Source organism: Phoca vitulina, unplaced genomic scaffold, assembly GCF_004348235.1.
Source record: "Phoca vitulina isolate PV1807 unplaced genomic scaffold, GSC_HSeal_1.0 scaffold89, whole genome shotgun sequence".
NCBI classification, from domain to species: Eukaryota; Metazoa; Chordata; class Mammalia; order Carnivora; family Phocidae; genus Phoca; species Phoca vitulina.
Genome location: NW_022589792.1, coordinates 2,970,400 through 2,985,835, shown reverse-complemented (window position 1 = coordinate 2,985,835; position 15,436 = coordinate 2,970,400). Strand labels below are relative to the sequence as shown.

At 50.0% G+C, this 15,436-nt stretch overlaps 1 protein-coding gene across 7 annotated transcripts in view; it reads left to right on the top strand.

The window, feature by feature from the left end:
• The window catches only part of CACNA1A (calcium voltage-gated channel subunit alpha1 A), a 282,305-nt gene that overhangs the window by 746 nt on the left and 266,123 nt on the right, over positions 1-15,436 (top strand). For all 7 annotated transcript variants that reach the window (XM_032396091.1, XM_032396095.1, XM_032396096.1 and 4 more), the window contains exon 2: positions 13,897-14,210. In XM_032396091.1, coding sequence (XP_032251982.1) covers positions 13,951-14,210 — 260 coding nt within the window. In that variant the 5' untranslated portion in view covers positions 13,897-13,950. The remainder of the gene's footprint in view (positions 1-13,896; positions 14,211-15,436) is intronic.

Here is a 15,436-nt window from a genome sequence, read left to right as displayed (position 1 = left end):
CCCCATCGCTTCTGTGTTTGGGGGTCCCCCCGAAACAAAAGTTGCCTACGCCCCGTGTGGCCCAGCCTTGTTTTCTGTGCTCAAGGCTGCGTGAATGCGTTGGAAAACGGGAGATGGCAGATGGAGTTTAGGCTGTTGAGAATAATTACATCGTCTTAGCAAAGCGCTTGCTCCGTTTAATATTTAATATTCTCCCCTCCCTTGCGCCAAATGACAAGCAGCGACAGCTCTTGTCACCCCTCTAGACCAATCCCTCCCTTTTATTTTGGACACAGTTGACTCTCGGGGTGGCTGTCGTTCCTCAAGAAGTGAGAGAGACTGGCAGCGGGATCCTTCTCCCTTCCCTCCTGCTCTAGCTGCCGACAGTCACAGCCTCGCAGGACACGTGCCGCGGCGACCCGAGGGGGCGGGAGGGGGAGGTGGGCGGCTGGGCTCCTGCTTCGGGGGCCCCTGGGAGACTGAGCCCCGAGAAGGAACTAGAATAGATTGTAAACAGGAGGACGGAGCACCTTTCTGGAGGCGGCAGCCTCGCTGGGGCTGAACCGACAGGAGTGGGGAGCCCATACCTGCGCCCCCTCACTCCTTAGCTCTGAGCCAGGGCCCTGGGGATGGGTCTCCACCAGGGATCCGGCTGCCTCGCGTTTCCTGTTCAGAGTCCACGACTTCGGAGCTTCATTGCCATTTCCCAGGCAGACTCTTTCAGGGACAGTCTTAGGCCCCTTTGGGGGCTGGGAGAGTGGGAGGCGGTGGTAAGGTGGGGATTGGAGGGAGGCTGGGGGTCTGTGTTCGATCCTGGCCTCTCCCTTCCCACTTGGCCTCTAGGCCCTAGGACACCCCAAACCCCGGGCTGCAGGAAGGCCCCCGGAACTCCACACATCTTGAGTAGCTGAGTTTATCCCTGTTGATATTTTGTTTTTCTCCAGAGATTTGCAGAGACTCCTAAAGATGTCACTTAGGGGCCAATACCATCTTTCCTTTTGGAGGGTTTAATAAGAGGGATTTAACACAATTCTGCTGTGTGTCCACCACCCACCCCTCCTCCCACCCCAGTAAACAGAAAGATCAGGAGCAGGGTTCCAGAGACAAAGTGTGGATTTGACATTGAACAAAGTACTGGGCCAATGACCTGCGAAGTAATGCCCAGTGCAACTCTGGGACATCAAAAACTCTGGCAGAGGGTTTTACTTATTTTATTATTCTTTTTGAAATGTTAGCTTATAGGACCAGAGGGCCCTAATGACCTGGGGCAAGTGAAGGGAGATTCTATTCTAGGATCTTTCAACCCTCTCTGTCTTCACTGTGACAGGCAAGGACTCTTGGGTTGTTCTACTCCCTCTGGCAAGGCCAAGCCTGTCTGATGGAGGAGGCTGACTGACTTTGCCGCTCATCAGAATCCCCAGACCTTCCCCTCAAAGTGCCAGCAGCACCCTCTAGGAATGGAGAGTCTCAGGTCCACCCAGCCCTGCTGAGTTAGCATCTGCATTTGAACACATCCTGAGCAGCCCAGAGCTGGTAGGAGTCTGAGAAGCCGTGAGAGCATGACTGGACCCTCAGTGCCTCAGTGTGCCTGGCTGACCACCAGACTAACACTGGTGTCCTCCTTCTAGGTTTCCTGGAAGGTCTGGCTAAGTGATGCACAGTCCTGGGTGGATAGGAGGTGCTCACTAAATCTTGGCTACTTTTTTAATAAGCAATTTTTTTCTTTTTAAGTTACTAACTTTTAAAATTTGTTTCTGTTTCGTTTTTATATATTTTTATTTTTTATTTATTTACTTTTTAAAGATTTTATTTATTCATTTGACAGAGAGCACAAGCAGGGGGAGTGGCAGGCAGAGGGAGAGGGAGCTTGATGCGGGGCTTGATCCCAGGACCCTGGGATTATGACCTGAGCTGAAGGCAGCCACTTAACCGCCTGAGCCACCCAGGCGCCCCTGTATCTTTTTTTTTTTTAATGAAAAAAGTTACATTATTTTATAAAGAGGACATGTCACTGGATGTAGTTACACTGAGTTTTAAAGAAAGGACAAGGACATTAGACTTTTGATAAATTGGCTACTTTGAAATTACTCTCCAGAGTGAAGGTGTATGTCCAATTTCTTCTTTTTCTTTTTAAAAAAATATTTATTTATTTGACTGAGAGAGACACAGCGAGAGAGGGAACACAAGCAGGGGGAGTGGGAGAGGGAGAAGCAGGCTTCCCACGGAACCGGGAGCCCGACTCGGGGCTCGATCCCAGGACCCTGGGATCATGACCTGAGCCGAAGGCAGATGCTTAACGACTGAGCCACCCAGGGGCCCTTCTCTTTTCTTTTTAAATTATAAAATACACATAAGGCACAATTTACCATTTTAAAGTGTATACTATTTTTGAAGATTTATTTTTTTTAAAGTAATCTCTATACCCAATGTGGATCTCGAACTCACAACCCCAAGATCAAGAGTCGCATGCTCCAGCAACTGAGCCAGCCAGGCGCCCCTAAAGTGTGTACTTTAATGGCATTTAGTACACTCACAATGTTGTGCAACCATCCCCTCTATCTAGTTCCAGAATATTTCTATCACCCCAAAGGGAAGTTTCCTATTGATGAAGCAGTCACTCTGTCTTCCTCCTCTCTGGCAATTGCCAGTCTGGGTTCTGTCTCTGTGGGTCTCTTATTCTCCATATTTCATATAAATGGAATCATACAGGGGCGCCTGGCTGGCTCAGTCAGCGGAACGCACAACTCTTCATCTCGGGGTTGTGAGTTCGAGCCCCATGTTGGGTGTAGAGATTACTTAAAATTAAATCTTAAAAAAAAAAAAGTAAATGGAATTATACAATGGGTAGCCTTTGTGTCTGGCTTCTTTCACTTCTAATTTCTTTTTTTGTAGCTCACATTTCCCTCTTCCCTGCCTTTCACATGATCCACCTACCCTTGCCCTAAATCATGCAGGTCAGATAGGAGTAACAGAACCATATCACTGGACCTACATGTTCATTCTTAGTTACCAAGAACAAAGTGTAGGGGGGGCTCAGTCTTCAAACATTTTTTAAGACTGGGTGCAAGGGCTACCCACCTTTTTCTAAAGTGGCTCCCACTTTTGTATCCAGTTCTGTCTCTCCAGCCAAAACCATCACTAAAATTTCTTTCAGCCTTAAGGGGAGACAGTTTCTAGATGATTTCTTGAGAGTTTTAAGATCTCAAGACACAAGATGGCTGAATCATGGTGGCGCCCAGTTAGCATTCGATAAATAATTGTTGAGTGAAGGAAGCACATCAGCACTAATAATTACCGTCATAATGAATTAATGTCATAACATGTTAACATGTTGATACCACACACAGCCAATGACTGGCCGAAGGGGCAGAACGAGCGAGGGGATAGTGAAACCCTCACCTGAGGTCAAAAACACGTATCGAACAGGGGAAAAAATCCAGAGATGCGGAGTGTAGGCAAAACTACCCACCAACTCCTGCTGAGGACATTGTAGAGAGCAGATGTCGGATGGCTTAGTTTAAGAAACAACATTGGAGGAGAACTCTCCCATGGGAGAAATTTTTCCCCCTGGCAGTCTGTCCTTTTTACTTTTATTTTTTAAAAAAGATCTTCTATTTATCTGAGAGAGTGAGCTAGAGAGAGTGCACGTGAGCAGGGGCAGAGGGAGAGGGAGAGGGAGAAGCAGACTCCCCCGTTGAGCAGGGAGCTTGATGCGGGGCTCGATCCCAGGACCCCAGGATCACGACCCAAGCCGAAGGCAGATGCTTAACCGACTAAGCGACCCAGGCGCCCCTGACCGTTTTACTTTTAAAACCTCCAGCACAGGGACGCCAGCACAGGACGTTCCTCGGTCCTGTGGCCAGGAAGAGCCCCAGGCAGGGAGTGGCAGGTGTTGGAGGTCGGTAGCCATGGGCATGTGTGGACAGGTGAGGGGTGTGGGCACTGGCTGAATTCCCTTGGAGGCTTCCTAGCAGAAGCATCTTTTGAGCTGGAGTTTGGGGTGGGGAGAGGGTAGGGCATTCAGGATGGAGGCACAGAGGTGTGGAACTCGGGGGTGCTTTGAGGATTGGCACTAAGGAGTCATTTTGGAAGCATCCAATGGATGACCTGTTAGTCTATGATGAATTGGAGGGAGGAGATACTCAGGGAGCTATGAGCTTGGAGGAATGCATTACGGTTCATCTGAGTGGGCAAATGAGGGCCCGAAACCATGGCCAGTGGGAGAGGAAGTATGAGGTGGAGTCACCAGCCCTGACAATGAGTAGAATGTGGGGTGAAGGAAGGGGAGAGGGGGCCCCACAGTGGTTGGGAGGATGAATTCCACTGCATTTTGAGTTTCTTGCCAATTTGACTACCAGAGGGCCCCTGTGAACACCTGAGTCTGGGCATCTCCCTTCTCTGCTTAGAATCTTGCATGGCTCCCACCTCACTCAGCAAAAGCCAAAGTCCTTTGAATGGCCCACAAGGCCCTGCACCCTCTGTCCCCATCACCTCCCTGTCCTCACCTCCTTCTGTTCATCCTTACTCACTCCATTCCAGCCACACAGGTCTCCTTGCTGTTCCTTGAACACACCAGGCATGCTGCAGCCACAGATCCTTTGCACGGGCTCTTCCCTCTGCCTGGAATGCTTTTCTCCACCCAGACACCCTCATGGCTCCCCCTTCACCTCTTTCAGGTCTTTATTCCAAGGCTTCTTCCACACTGGGGCCTCTTCTGGGCATCTTCTCTAAATGACACGCCACTTCCCCTACCTTTCTCCTCTCCCAGTTTCTTTTCTCTGACATTCTGCATATTTTACTTGTTTATCTTGTTTCTTGTCTGTCTCCCCCACTGGAATACCAGCTCCATGAGGGCAGGGACTCAAGTCTCTTTTGTTCACTGCTGGGTTCCCAGTGTCTAGAACAATGCCTGGCACACAGTAGGTGCTCAATAAATACTGCTGGGTGAGCGAATGAATACATGAGTGAATGAGCGAGTGATGGGAGGATAATGAAGGCATGACCTGAATGAAACTGGGAGGAAGAATTCAGCTTGAGATTCAGTGGCTCACGTGGATCCTGCCCAGCGGCCCCCACGATGGGGGGGGGGGCGTCTCCCTTCCTCTCTCCCTCCTCAGTCCCAGCCAATGTCCTGGGGCTGCCCATGAAATCCAGGCATCCTGGGCGATCTGTCCACACCCATGGGAGGGAGTCCGCGTGTCCCAGCTGTGCTGTGTTTGGCCAGTGAGGGAGAAAGCAGGTGAAAATGGACAGTAACTGTGTCGTGGTTTCTTCTCACCAGGGTATGGACCTTTGCAGCCATGTTCAGGGCCGTGCTGGCGGTCTGGTCTCAGCCCAGCCCTCGGCCTCTGCCATTTGGCCTGGCATTTTCTTCAGTTCTGTTCTCATGTATTTGGGGCAGTTCTGGAGTTTTGCCCCAAGCAATGAGAGTTCTTGCTGGCCCTGGCTTTATTTTTCATGGCACCTTGCTCTTTGCGTCTCTGTGCGAAGGTGGGGTGTGGGGTGAGTCCACACTGCCCGAATCGGGTAGCCTTTGTAGACGTCTGTCTCTGCTTACTGTGCCCTCAGTAAGTGGGTGTCAGGACGGGAGGCAGGAAGGCTGATACACTGGGACCACTAGGAATGAAGTACCTTCATTAAGACGCATGGGTGTTTCTGGATCATCTCTTATGATTTTCTTTTTTACACATTTAGAAATTTTTCGCAAAATACACATAACATAAAATTTTACCATTTTAGCCAGTTTTTAAGTGTACCGTTCAGTGGCATTAAGTACCCTCATGCTGTTGTACAAGCATCCCCCCATCCATCTCCAGAACTTTTTCATCTTCTCAAACTGAAACTCTGTCCCCATGAAACATGGACTCCCCCCCCCACTCAGCCCCTGGCTCCCCCATCCTACTTTCTGTCTCTATGCATTTGACTCCTCTAGGGACCTCATGCAAGTACAATCAGACAGGATTTGTCCTTTTGTGACTGGTTTATTTCACTCAGCATGATGTCCTCAAGGTTCACGCGTGTTGTAGCAGGTGTTAGAATCTCCTTCCTTTTGGGGGCGCCTGGCTGGCTCAGTTGGTGGAGCATAGGACTCTTGATCTCGGAGTTGTGGGTTCGAACCCCATGTTGGATAGAGAGATTACTTAAAAATAAAATCCTGAAAAAAAAAAAAAGAAAAAGAAAAGAATCTCCTTACTTTTAAAGGGCTAAATAATATTCCACAGTCCATATGTACAACATTTTGTTTATCATTTATCTGTGGGTAGACATCTGGGTTGTTTGCTTGTTACCAGTTTTCACTCCCACCAACAGTGCACAGGCTTGCCTTTTCAGCACACCCTTGCCAACATGTATCATCCCTTGGCCTTTTGATAATAACCATCCTAATAGGTGTGAATATCTCAGTGTGGTTTTGACTTGCATTTCTCTGATGGTTCGTGACGTTTGGCACCTTTTTATGTGCTTGATGGCCATTTGGATGTCTTCTTTGGAAAATGTCTATTCCCTATGCCCATTAATTTTTTTTTTTTGATACTGAGTTGTATGAGTTCTTTGTAGATTTTGCATGCTGACTTTCTTATCAGATCATGATTTGCAACCATTGTCTTCTATTCAGTAAGCTGCCTTTTCATTTTGCTGATGGTTTCCTTTGCTGAACAGAAGCTTTTTAGTTTGATGTAGTTCCATGTATTGATTTTCGCCTTTGTTCCTCCCTGTTATAAGTTTTTACTTCTAGGCACGGCCTTGACACTCGCCTCATACCTGGCTACCTGCTCTGGAGATTGTTTGTTCAGGGCTCGGAAATTACTTTTACTATCAGCCAAATAAAACATCATCCGGAAGGTGACAAATGCGTTTGAAGGTCGGTTAAAAATGACATTTGGATTATCGTCATCCTGGCTGTTAGAATCCACGGTCTGCTGAATTTCACACTCAGCCTAGAACTCTGGAGGGGATACCATTTCCATGGGTCTTAGCAACCCTTCTTTGTCCCGGGTGAGATTAAGATGCTTTATTGACTGAGGTTTAAACACACAGACAAGACAGGAAGGAGTGAAACCACCCAGGAGAGCCTCAAACAAGTGGAAGAAAGAAGAGGAAAGGCTGAGAGAGAACAAGAGAGAAGAGGTGGGGGATAGAGATTTCACGTGGAGATGTTATTTCTTAGCTCGCTCTTTCTCTCTTTAAAAAAAAAAAAAGATTTTATTTATCTGCCCAGCATGAAGGGCAGAGGGAGAGGGAGAAGCAGGCTCCCCGCTGAGCAGGGAGCTCGACGTGGGGTTTGATCCCAGGGCCCTGAGATCATGACCCAAGCCAAAGGCAGAAGCTTAACTGACAGCCACCCAGGTGCTTCTCTCTCTCTCTCTTTTCTAAGATTTATTTATTTATTTGAGAGAGAGAGAGCAAGCACAAGCAGGGGGAAGGGCAGAGGGAGAGAGAATTTCAAGCAGACTCCCCCCTGAGCATGGAGCCCGACCTAGGGCTCGATCCTGGACCCTGAGATCATGACCTGAGCCGAAATGAAGAGTTGGACACTTAACTGACTGAGCCACCCCGGCACCCCTCCTGGCTCTCTTTTTAATGAACACTTTGGTGTTCTCAACAGGACTGCACACTTGTGTGTATTCCATTTGAATGCGAAGCTTTCAAAGCACAAGGAAAACATTCGTTGAATGGAACCAGTGTTGCTTCTGTCAAGTGGTGTATTAGTTAGGGAATGCTGTGGGCTGAGTTGTGTGCTCCCAGTTCCTATGTTGAAGCCCTAACCCCCAGTGAGATGGCATTTGGAGATGGGGCCTTTGGGAGTTAGATGGGGTCACCGGGGTGGGGCTTTCCTGATGGGATTAATGCCCTTATAAGAGGAGACCCTGGAAGGCTTGCTCTTTCTGTCTCCTCCATGTGAGGATGCAGCAAGAAGGTGGCCATTGTGAGCCAGGAAGAGAGTTCTCGCCAGGAACTGACCATGCTGGTCTCAGACTTCCAGCTTCTAGAACTGTGAGAAAATAAATTTCTGTTGCTTAAGCCACTCACTCTCTGATTTGTTATGGAAGCTGCAGCTGACTCAGACAGGCATGCTGCTGTAACAAATAGACCCCCAAATGCATGGCAGGTTAAGCATGATGAAATTTTGTTTCTAACTCACCTGATAGCCCTGGGAGGGTGTTCCTGGCCAGCAAATGGCTCTCCTCCTCCACACTTTTGTCCTCATGGACAACATTGTTTATGTTTTAGGAGAAGTGGGCCTTGCAAGAAGATTGCTCAGTGCCAGACTCTGGGTTGGACCTCAGAGAAAGGTGTTGGGAGTCCCAAGAAACCCAGGTCCATAACCCTGGCCTGTCTGCTCCGTGCTCTGGGAACTTGGGTGAGCCACTGCACCTCACCAAAGCTCAGTCTTATCTGTAACACGAGGGAGTAGATTTCCCACCTCCTCTGGGACTTGTGTTTAGGAGGGGAGACCGTTGACCTATGGCTCTTTTCCTGCCCAACTCAAAACTTAGTTGTCAAGAGGTAGGGCACGTCTAATCCTTCTTAATGAATTTCCTATGATTCTTTCAACTTAAAAAAAATTTATGATGTAACAAACATGCAGGAAAATGCTCAAATGATTTTTTATACTTGCATATATATGTGTCCCCACCGTCACCCAGGTCAAGAGCCAAGGAACTTCTATCCCCCCCAGTGGATTGTCAGGTTAAGCAAATAAAAAAATTTTAGAACACCTGATTAAAATTGAGTTTCAGATAAACAGTGAATAGCTTTTTAGTGTAAGTTATCAAATGCAACTGGGCATTCGGTATTTTATCTGGAAATCTCACCAGCAGGCTCCCTTGTGTTGCATCCCAGTCAATAGCTCCCCACCCCCAAGGTCAGAGTATTCTTCTTGATTCTCATCACTTTGGATTCGTTTTGCCTGTTTTTGAACTTCATGACAATGAAATACTGCAGTGGGTCCTGCTTTGTGCCTGTCTGTGAGATTCCTCCACATTATTGACTTCAGCACGTTCTTTTTTTTTTAAGATTTTATTTTATATATTTGAGAGAGAGAGAGAGACAGAGAGAGAGAGAGCACGAGGTGGGGGAGGGGAGGGCAGAGGCAGAGGGATAAGCAGGCTCCCCACTGAGGAGGGAGCCCGACATGGGGCTCGATCCCAGGACCCCGAGATCATGACCTGAGCCGAAGTCCGATGTTTAACTGACGGAGCCACCCTGGTGCCCCTCACATTTTTTTTTCATTGCTGCGTAGTATTCCCTTATATGGATATATCACTGTTTGTTTCTCATTTTCTTGTTGATGGGCCTTTGGGTTGCTTCCAGTTTGGAGCTACTATAAATAGAGCTTTATGAACATGACTTTTGGTAGCTTTATGCATTCATGAGTGGAACTACCTGGCTGTTTTAAGGTTTTCAATTTTCCTTCCAGACAGGGGGGGAAAGACATCCACTGGCACCTGTGAATAAATTGAAGTCTTTTAGGGTTATATTCCGGCCCCTGCCTAGCCTTACTTTTATTTCCTGAATAAAGGACCTCGGGACATTTTTGAGTTCCCATGCTCTCTCTCTCTCTAGGAGCATCCTGTGTCTTTCCAATGTGTATGATGAGCCTGAGAAGTGTTAGAGAATGTTTTTCCTTTGCTTTTTTGCTTCGTTGCCATACTTCTACTAATTTTCACTGGAGATAAAGCTGCTTTACCAGTAATTAGCACTTGTTTCGCTCATGGGTGGTGATGCCCGGTGCCCAGCACAGCTGTGTAAATGTCTCTGTCCATGTGCAGGGGGTCACAGCAGGCCCCCAGACTTCCCTGCAGTTGCCTCCCTCCCCACTCCTTCCCCAGAGCTCCAGTGCCAGCCTATATTAATCACAGCATCTCCAGGCACCATCTGGTTGCCATGGAAACTCAGGCTGGTCCAGGCATGGCAGTAGGGGTCAGTCCCCCCTCTCAGGTGCGGCTTCAGTTTGGATTCAGGAAAGTGGTGGATACAGCGGTACCTGGTGCTTTGTAGAATTCTATTCTTACAACATTAACAATATGGCTCTCTGTGGCCTCAGGCTTCACGTGGCTTATGCTCTTCTATTTGCTTTTCCCCATTGTCTTCTCTTTGCACCGTCTGTTCATGGAACCTGGCTGCTTCTGAGGGAAGCAAACCCACACGCTTTGCCATTTCCTCTGTGCTGTGGTTGGGCAAACAGAGAGAGGGAGCAGCACACCTGGTCATGGGGCCCAGCAGGTGCCAGGGACGGACACCCGGCTGGGAAGTGCCCGTTGGCTGGGGATGTGTTTATTTCACATGTGTACACGTGGACAGCTGGGGCTCCATTGGAACCGCTCTGCAGAGCATGCTGGATGGTGTTGCTAGAGCAGCTGGCCCCCATCCCCACTGCCGCCAGGCCCTGCCTGCCTGCCACAATATCAACATGAACCCCGGTGTTGACCAAGCACTTCCCATGGCCCGGCGCTGTGCTCAGGATGCTGTCTTCCCACAGGTTCGCTCGCTGACCCCTCACGATGGCTCTCCATGGTACCTATCACCACCTCCACGTTATGCTGGAGAAAACAGACTTGGAGGGTTCAGTAATTTGTTGGGGACCACACAGCGAGTTGATCGTGTGCTGGGGTAGGACCTGGCATCTTCTTTCCCACCATACTTCATCCCTTACCTACTCAGGAGAAGTCCTGGGCCCCAGGCAGTTGCAAGGTGCTTGATGATGTTTTCTTGGGTAGCCCATTCCTGAGATCATTCATTCAGGCAAGAAATATTTAAGGCGGCAGGGACCCAACAGCAACGAGACAGATCAAGATCCTTGCCCAGGTGGCGCTGACTTCCTTTGGAGGAGGCAGATGTTATCCAAGCCTGCACATAAGTACCCAGTCCCAGAGAGTGATGAGCTCCATGAGGAAGACCTCGTTGGAGGATGTGATGGGGAGTGCCTGCATCTGATCATAGCCCTGAATGATGAAAGGGAGCTGGCCTGTTGGAGATGAGGGGAACAGCATTCTAGGAAGAGGGAACAGCAGGTGCAGAGGTGGAATGAGCTTGGCGGAGACCAGGAACGGTGAGGAGGCCGATGAGTCTGGAGCTAAGAGGGCAAAGGGGAGAAGAGATGGGTATGAGGTCAGGGTAGCCCTGTAGGGTGTGGCTTTTATTCCCATAACAGTGGAAGTACTGACTGCAGACTTTCAGAAAGACCCACTGACTGCGCAGCCGCGTGCAGGGCAGGAGTTGGGAGTGGGAGCGGGGAAGCCCACTGACCCAGGAGAGGCAGCTACCCGAGGCCAGGTGAGCATTGTGGTGGTGGTGGGGCATGCAGTGGCCAGAAGTGATCGGATTCAGGACCCGCTGATGCATCTGATGCAGGGAGTGGAGGGAAGTGAGGAGCCAGGAGTGACTACTCATTTTGTCATTCGGGCATCAGGGTAAAGCGGGAAACCCACAATGAAATGGGAAGCCTGGGAGCATGTGCTGGAGGGCGGGGTGGGGAACGGAGCATCCTGGCTTGGGGCTGTGGGACAAGCAGGTGGATGTCATCTGGGGTGTATGCCTTAGGTTTTGTCTTTCCAGCTCCTCCTCCCACCTTCCCGGGTACAAATATACCTTTTGTAGGTGTGTGGAACTTTCTCCATCAAGGTGCTTCCACTGTGCCTGGTCTCTAGGGTTTTAGCTAAGTGGTAGGTACTACACAATACACCCAACCTGTAAGCTAGATTCTTTTTTTTTAATACTGACGCAGTAATAATATATATATATTTTTTGGCAGGGAGGGGTGACTCCTGCAGGTAGAAAAGGAACCTGGTAGCAAGGCATTTGAATCTACCTTCTGTCCTCAGCTTTATCTCTGTAAAATGGGAAGGAAAATGCCTTCCATGTGTGCATACTTATAACAGGAATAACAGATTCTGTTTTCCACGCAAAGGGAATGTACGTGGAAAAACACAAAGACTTTATAAATGCATGATTGCAGATGTTTTAGAGTCAGGTTTCATGAGAATAAATTGAAGCATAAAGGCATCATGAAGGGTAGATCTATTACACTCCATCAGTTAGAAGATTTGGAAAAAACCAGAGGGTAACTGTTGTCGTTAAACTGATAGTGAACTGATCTGCTTAGGAGGGGCTAGGAGAGCTCTTTGGATGCTTCCAGCAGGATGAGAGGAGATAAGTGGGGGTTGGGAGAGATGAGCTTCCATTCCCACACCCATTTGATGTATTTATTATTTATTTTTGGCAATACATAGGTGGCCTGAACCCATCTCCTTACACCTCTGGTTGTTGAGGTGACTTATACAACATTTGTGCATGAGATTCAGCCTCCTAACCCTATTTCATTCATGCTAGCCTCCCAGTGGGTTTGCTTTTCCTGGACAGATGTGGAGTGGCTAGTGGTGGGGACTTTTCAGGTGGGAAAAATAAGTCTGAGATGGAAAATATGCTGCTGGGTGAGGTGTGCATTCCGAAAGCCATGGACTGTCTCACTCCAGGAGGAAACAAGTAGAGTCGTCCCCATGGTCCACCAGGTCCCATAAGCTCTGCCCCATCACCTCCCCAGCCTCATCTCCTCTGCTCTCTCCTCAATCACTCACAGCTGCTAGGGCCTCCTCACTGTTCCTTGAGCAAGTCACACATAACTCTGCCTCAGGACTTTTGCACCTGCTCTTCTCTCTGCCTAGAACACTCTTCCCTCAGATACCCACATGACTCCTGCATCACTTTCTTAGGGCCTCTGCTCACATGTCATTCCCTCAGTAAGGCCATCTCTGACCTCCTATTTAATACAATAACCAGCCCACCCAACACTTCCTATCACCCTTTATTATGGACTCAATTGTGTCCCACCCCCTTCATATATTGAAACACTAACCCTCAGTACCTCTGAATGTGACCGTATTTGGAAACAGAACCTTTAGAGAAGTAATTAAAATAAAATGAGGTCATATAGGTGGGCTCTAATCCAGTATGACTGGTGTCCTTGTAAGAAGAGATTAAGACACAGACATACACAGAAGGAAGACCATGGGGAGGCACAGGGAGAAGACAGCCATCTATAGGCCAAAAAGAGGGCTCAGAAGAAGTCAATACTGCCAACACCTTGATCTTGGACTTGTAAGCCTCCAGAATTGTGGGGAAATAAATTTCGGTTCCTTAAGCCACCCAGTCTGTGATACTCTAGTATCCAGCAAACAAATACACCTTTCCTGATTAATTTCCACCACAGTTTTAGCCCCTAATCTCTACATAATGTACTTATTTTATTCATCATACATCTGTCCCCCCAGTAGAACGTCTGTTCCACGACAGGAAGATATTTGTCTCGTTCTGGGCTGTGTCCCCAGCTCCCAGCCAGGGCTCTTACACAGTGACTGCTCACCTAGCGTTTGTTGAGTGAATAAGTGAGTGAAAATGAAGACAAAGATCTCGGGACTCCAAGTTCCTCTGAGTGCTATCTGGTGCTGAGTATCCACCCGGTACCTTTGTGAGTGTTGGGAACCCGGTCCCTTTTTTCCAAAAACCCAGCCACGTGGCGAAGAGTAGCCTCACTGGATAGATGGCCACGCCCCTCGTGGATTTTAAAGCCGACCCTTGACCTTGCCCTTTCAGTTTTCTAAGTCTGTGCCGCTCACGGGCCCGGGAACCTGAGGAGAGTGAACGAGCAGGCTCCTGATGACCCGTTTTGCAGACGGGAACACTGAGGTGCTGAGCCATCCGGCGTCCCGCCCTCCGTGGTGTGTCCCTCCATCAGGGTGCGGCGGTTGCCGGGCAGCTCCCGAGAACCGGCTTCCCGGCCCGAGTTGCCAAGGAAATGCTAAACCCCGCTCGGCCGGCCGGGGGGCAGCGTGAGTGGCCGTCCCCGGGCTCCCTTCCCTCCTGTCCCCGTGCGCTGCGCGCCGCGCTCACCCTCCGCCCGCTCTCTGCTCTCTCCTCCAGCTGCGCGCTGTGCTGGAGGCCGAAGACCCTGCGAGTTCTGAGCGAGGCCCATGGATGTGGAAGGCCTCCCGGGTCCCGGACCCCATGTTCTCCCCGCGCAGTTATGACGCCCTGCACGACGGCGGCTCGGGGCCCCCGGGTGCGGACCGCACGGCCAGCGCCCTGCAGGACGCGCGGATCCCCCGGATGAGCGGCGCCTTCCAGGGCCCCACTCTGAAGCGGCGGGGCGGCGTGGTGGACCACCGGGATGTCATCTTGGCCCACCAGGCGCACAAAGTCCACAGCACCCCCCAGGCCAGGAGGAAGGAATGGGAGTGAGTACGCGGGGCAGACGGGCTGGGACACCGGGTGGGGGGCAGGCACGCCCCAGGGACTGGAGAGCACCCCTAAAGCGAGGCTGGCCTCTGAACCTCCATGCCTGTAGACCGCTACCGCCTTGCTGTAAGCCCCTGTGAACCCCTGCGCAGCCCAGGGTGCAGTAACAAAGGGGGTAGGGGTAGGCGCACCAGGGCGTCCGCGGAAGACCCTGCGCCCGGGTCTGTGGGTGTCCACTCGGTGGGGATGGCCTCCGAGTATTTCCAATGGGAGGCATTCCTGAATCCGGCCGAGAAATGCTGTTTTCGGGGGTGGGAGGGGTGGGGACCGGGAATCGCATTTCTACCTCAAGCACTGAGACTAGACTCCAGGGTTTGCAGCCTGGAGATGAAGTTTGTACTGCAGGCAGAGAGGGGGGCTGGGGAAATGTGCTCGCTCTGGTTTCCCTGGTCCTGGGCCCTCTCCCTCTTTGCCAGTGACCCCGAAAGTGGGTCTTCTCCTAGGAGTCTAGGAGACTTGGGGAGGAAGGGTGGGCTCTAAGCCGGCTCTGTTCCTGTGATCTTGGGCAAGTGCCCTTCCCTGGGCTCATACCCTCACCGTGAAATCGCTCTTTCTAGGCTGATGATCGAAACAGTGTGTGAACGTTTCAGTCCCAGGTACAGAAGGAAAGCTGGTGCTTTTTTTCTTTTTCTTTTTCTCAAGAGCTTCTTTGGCAAAGGCTCGGAACTGGGGTGGATTCCTGGACAGACCTCAAGAAGGTGGGATTCTGAATACACATTTCAGGGCGACTGGAGCTGAGGCTGGCCTGGACGCTAATCACTCCTGGGGACCCTGAAATCCCCTCTCCCACCCTTTCCAAGGCTCCAGTCTGACCTCTGGGAAATTAGCAACATGGTCTCCAGCACCACACACAGCTCTCCACCCCACTTCCCTGGAGTTTCTGTCTGCTGGGAGGAAGAGCTGGGTTATAAATGCCAGTTGGGTTCGGGGGTGTGTTGATGAGGGATGTGTAAATAGAGAGTGCAATGAAAACTCATCAAAAGGTGTTGCTAATTTGGCCTCTGAGGCGGTTTCCTGAAGTTAGGCTGACATCTGGTGGCACATTGGGGCATCATTTAGAAAGGCAATGTGATAAAGCTTTATTTATTTTTCCACACGGTGTTCCTTCTGATTTTCTCCTCCCCATCCACCTATCTAGCCTCCCACCCACTCACTATCCTTCTAT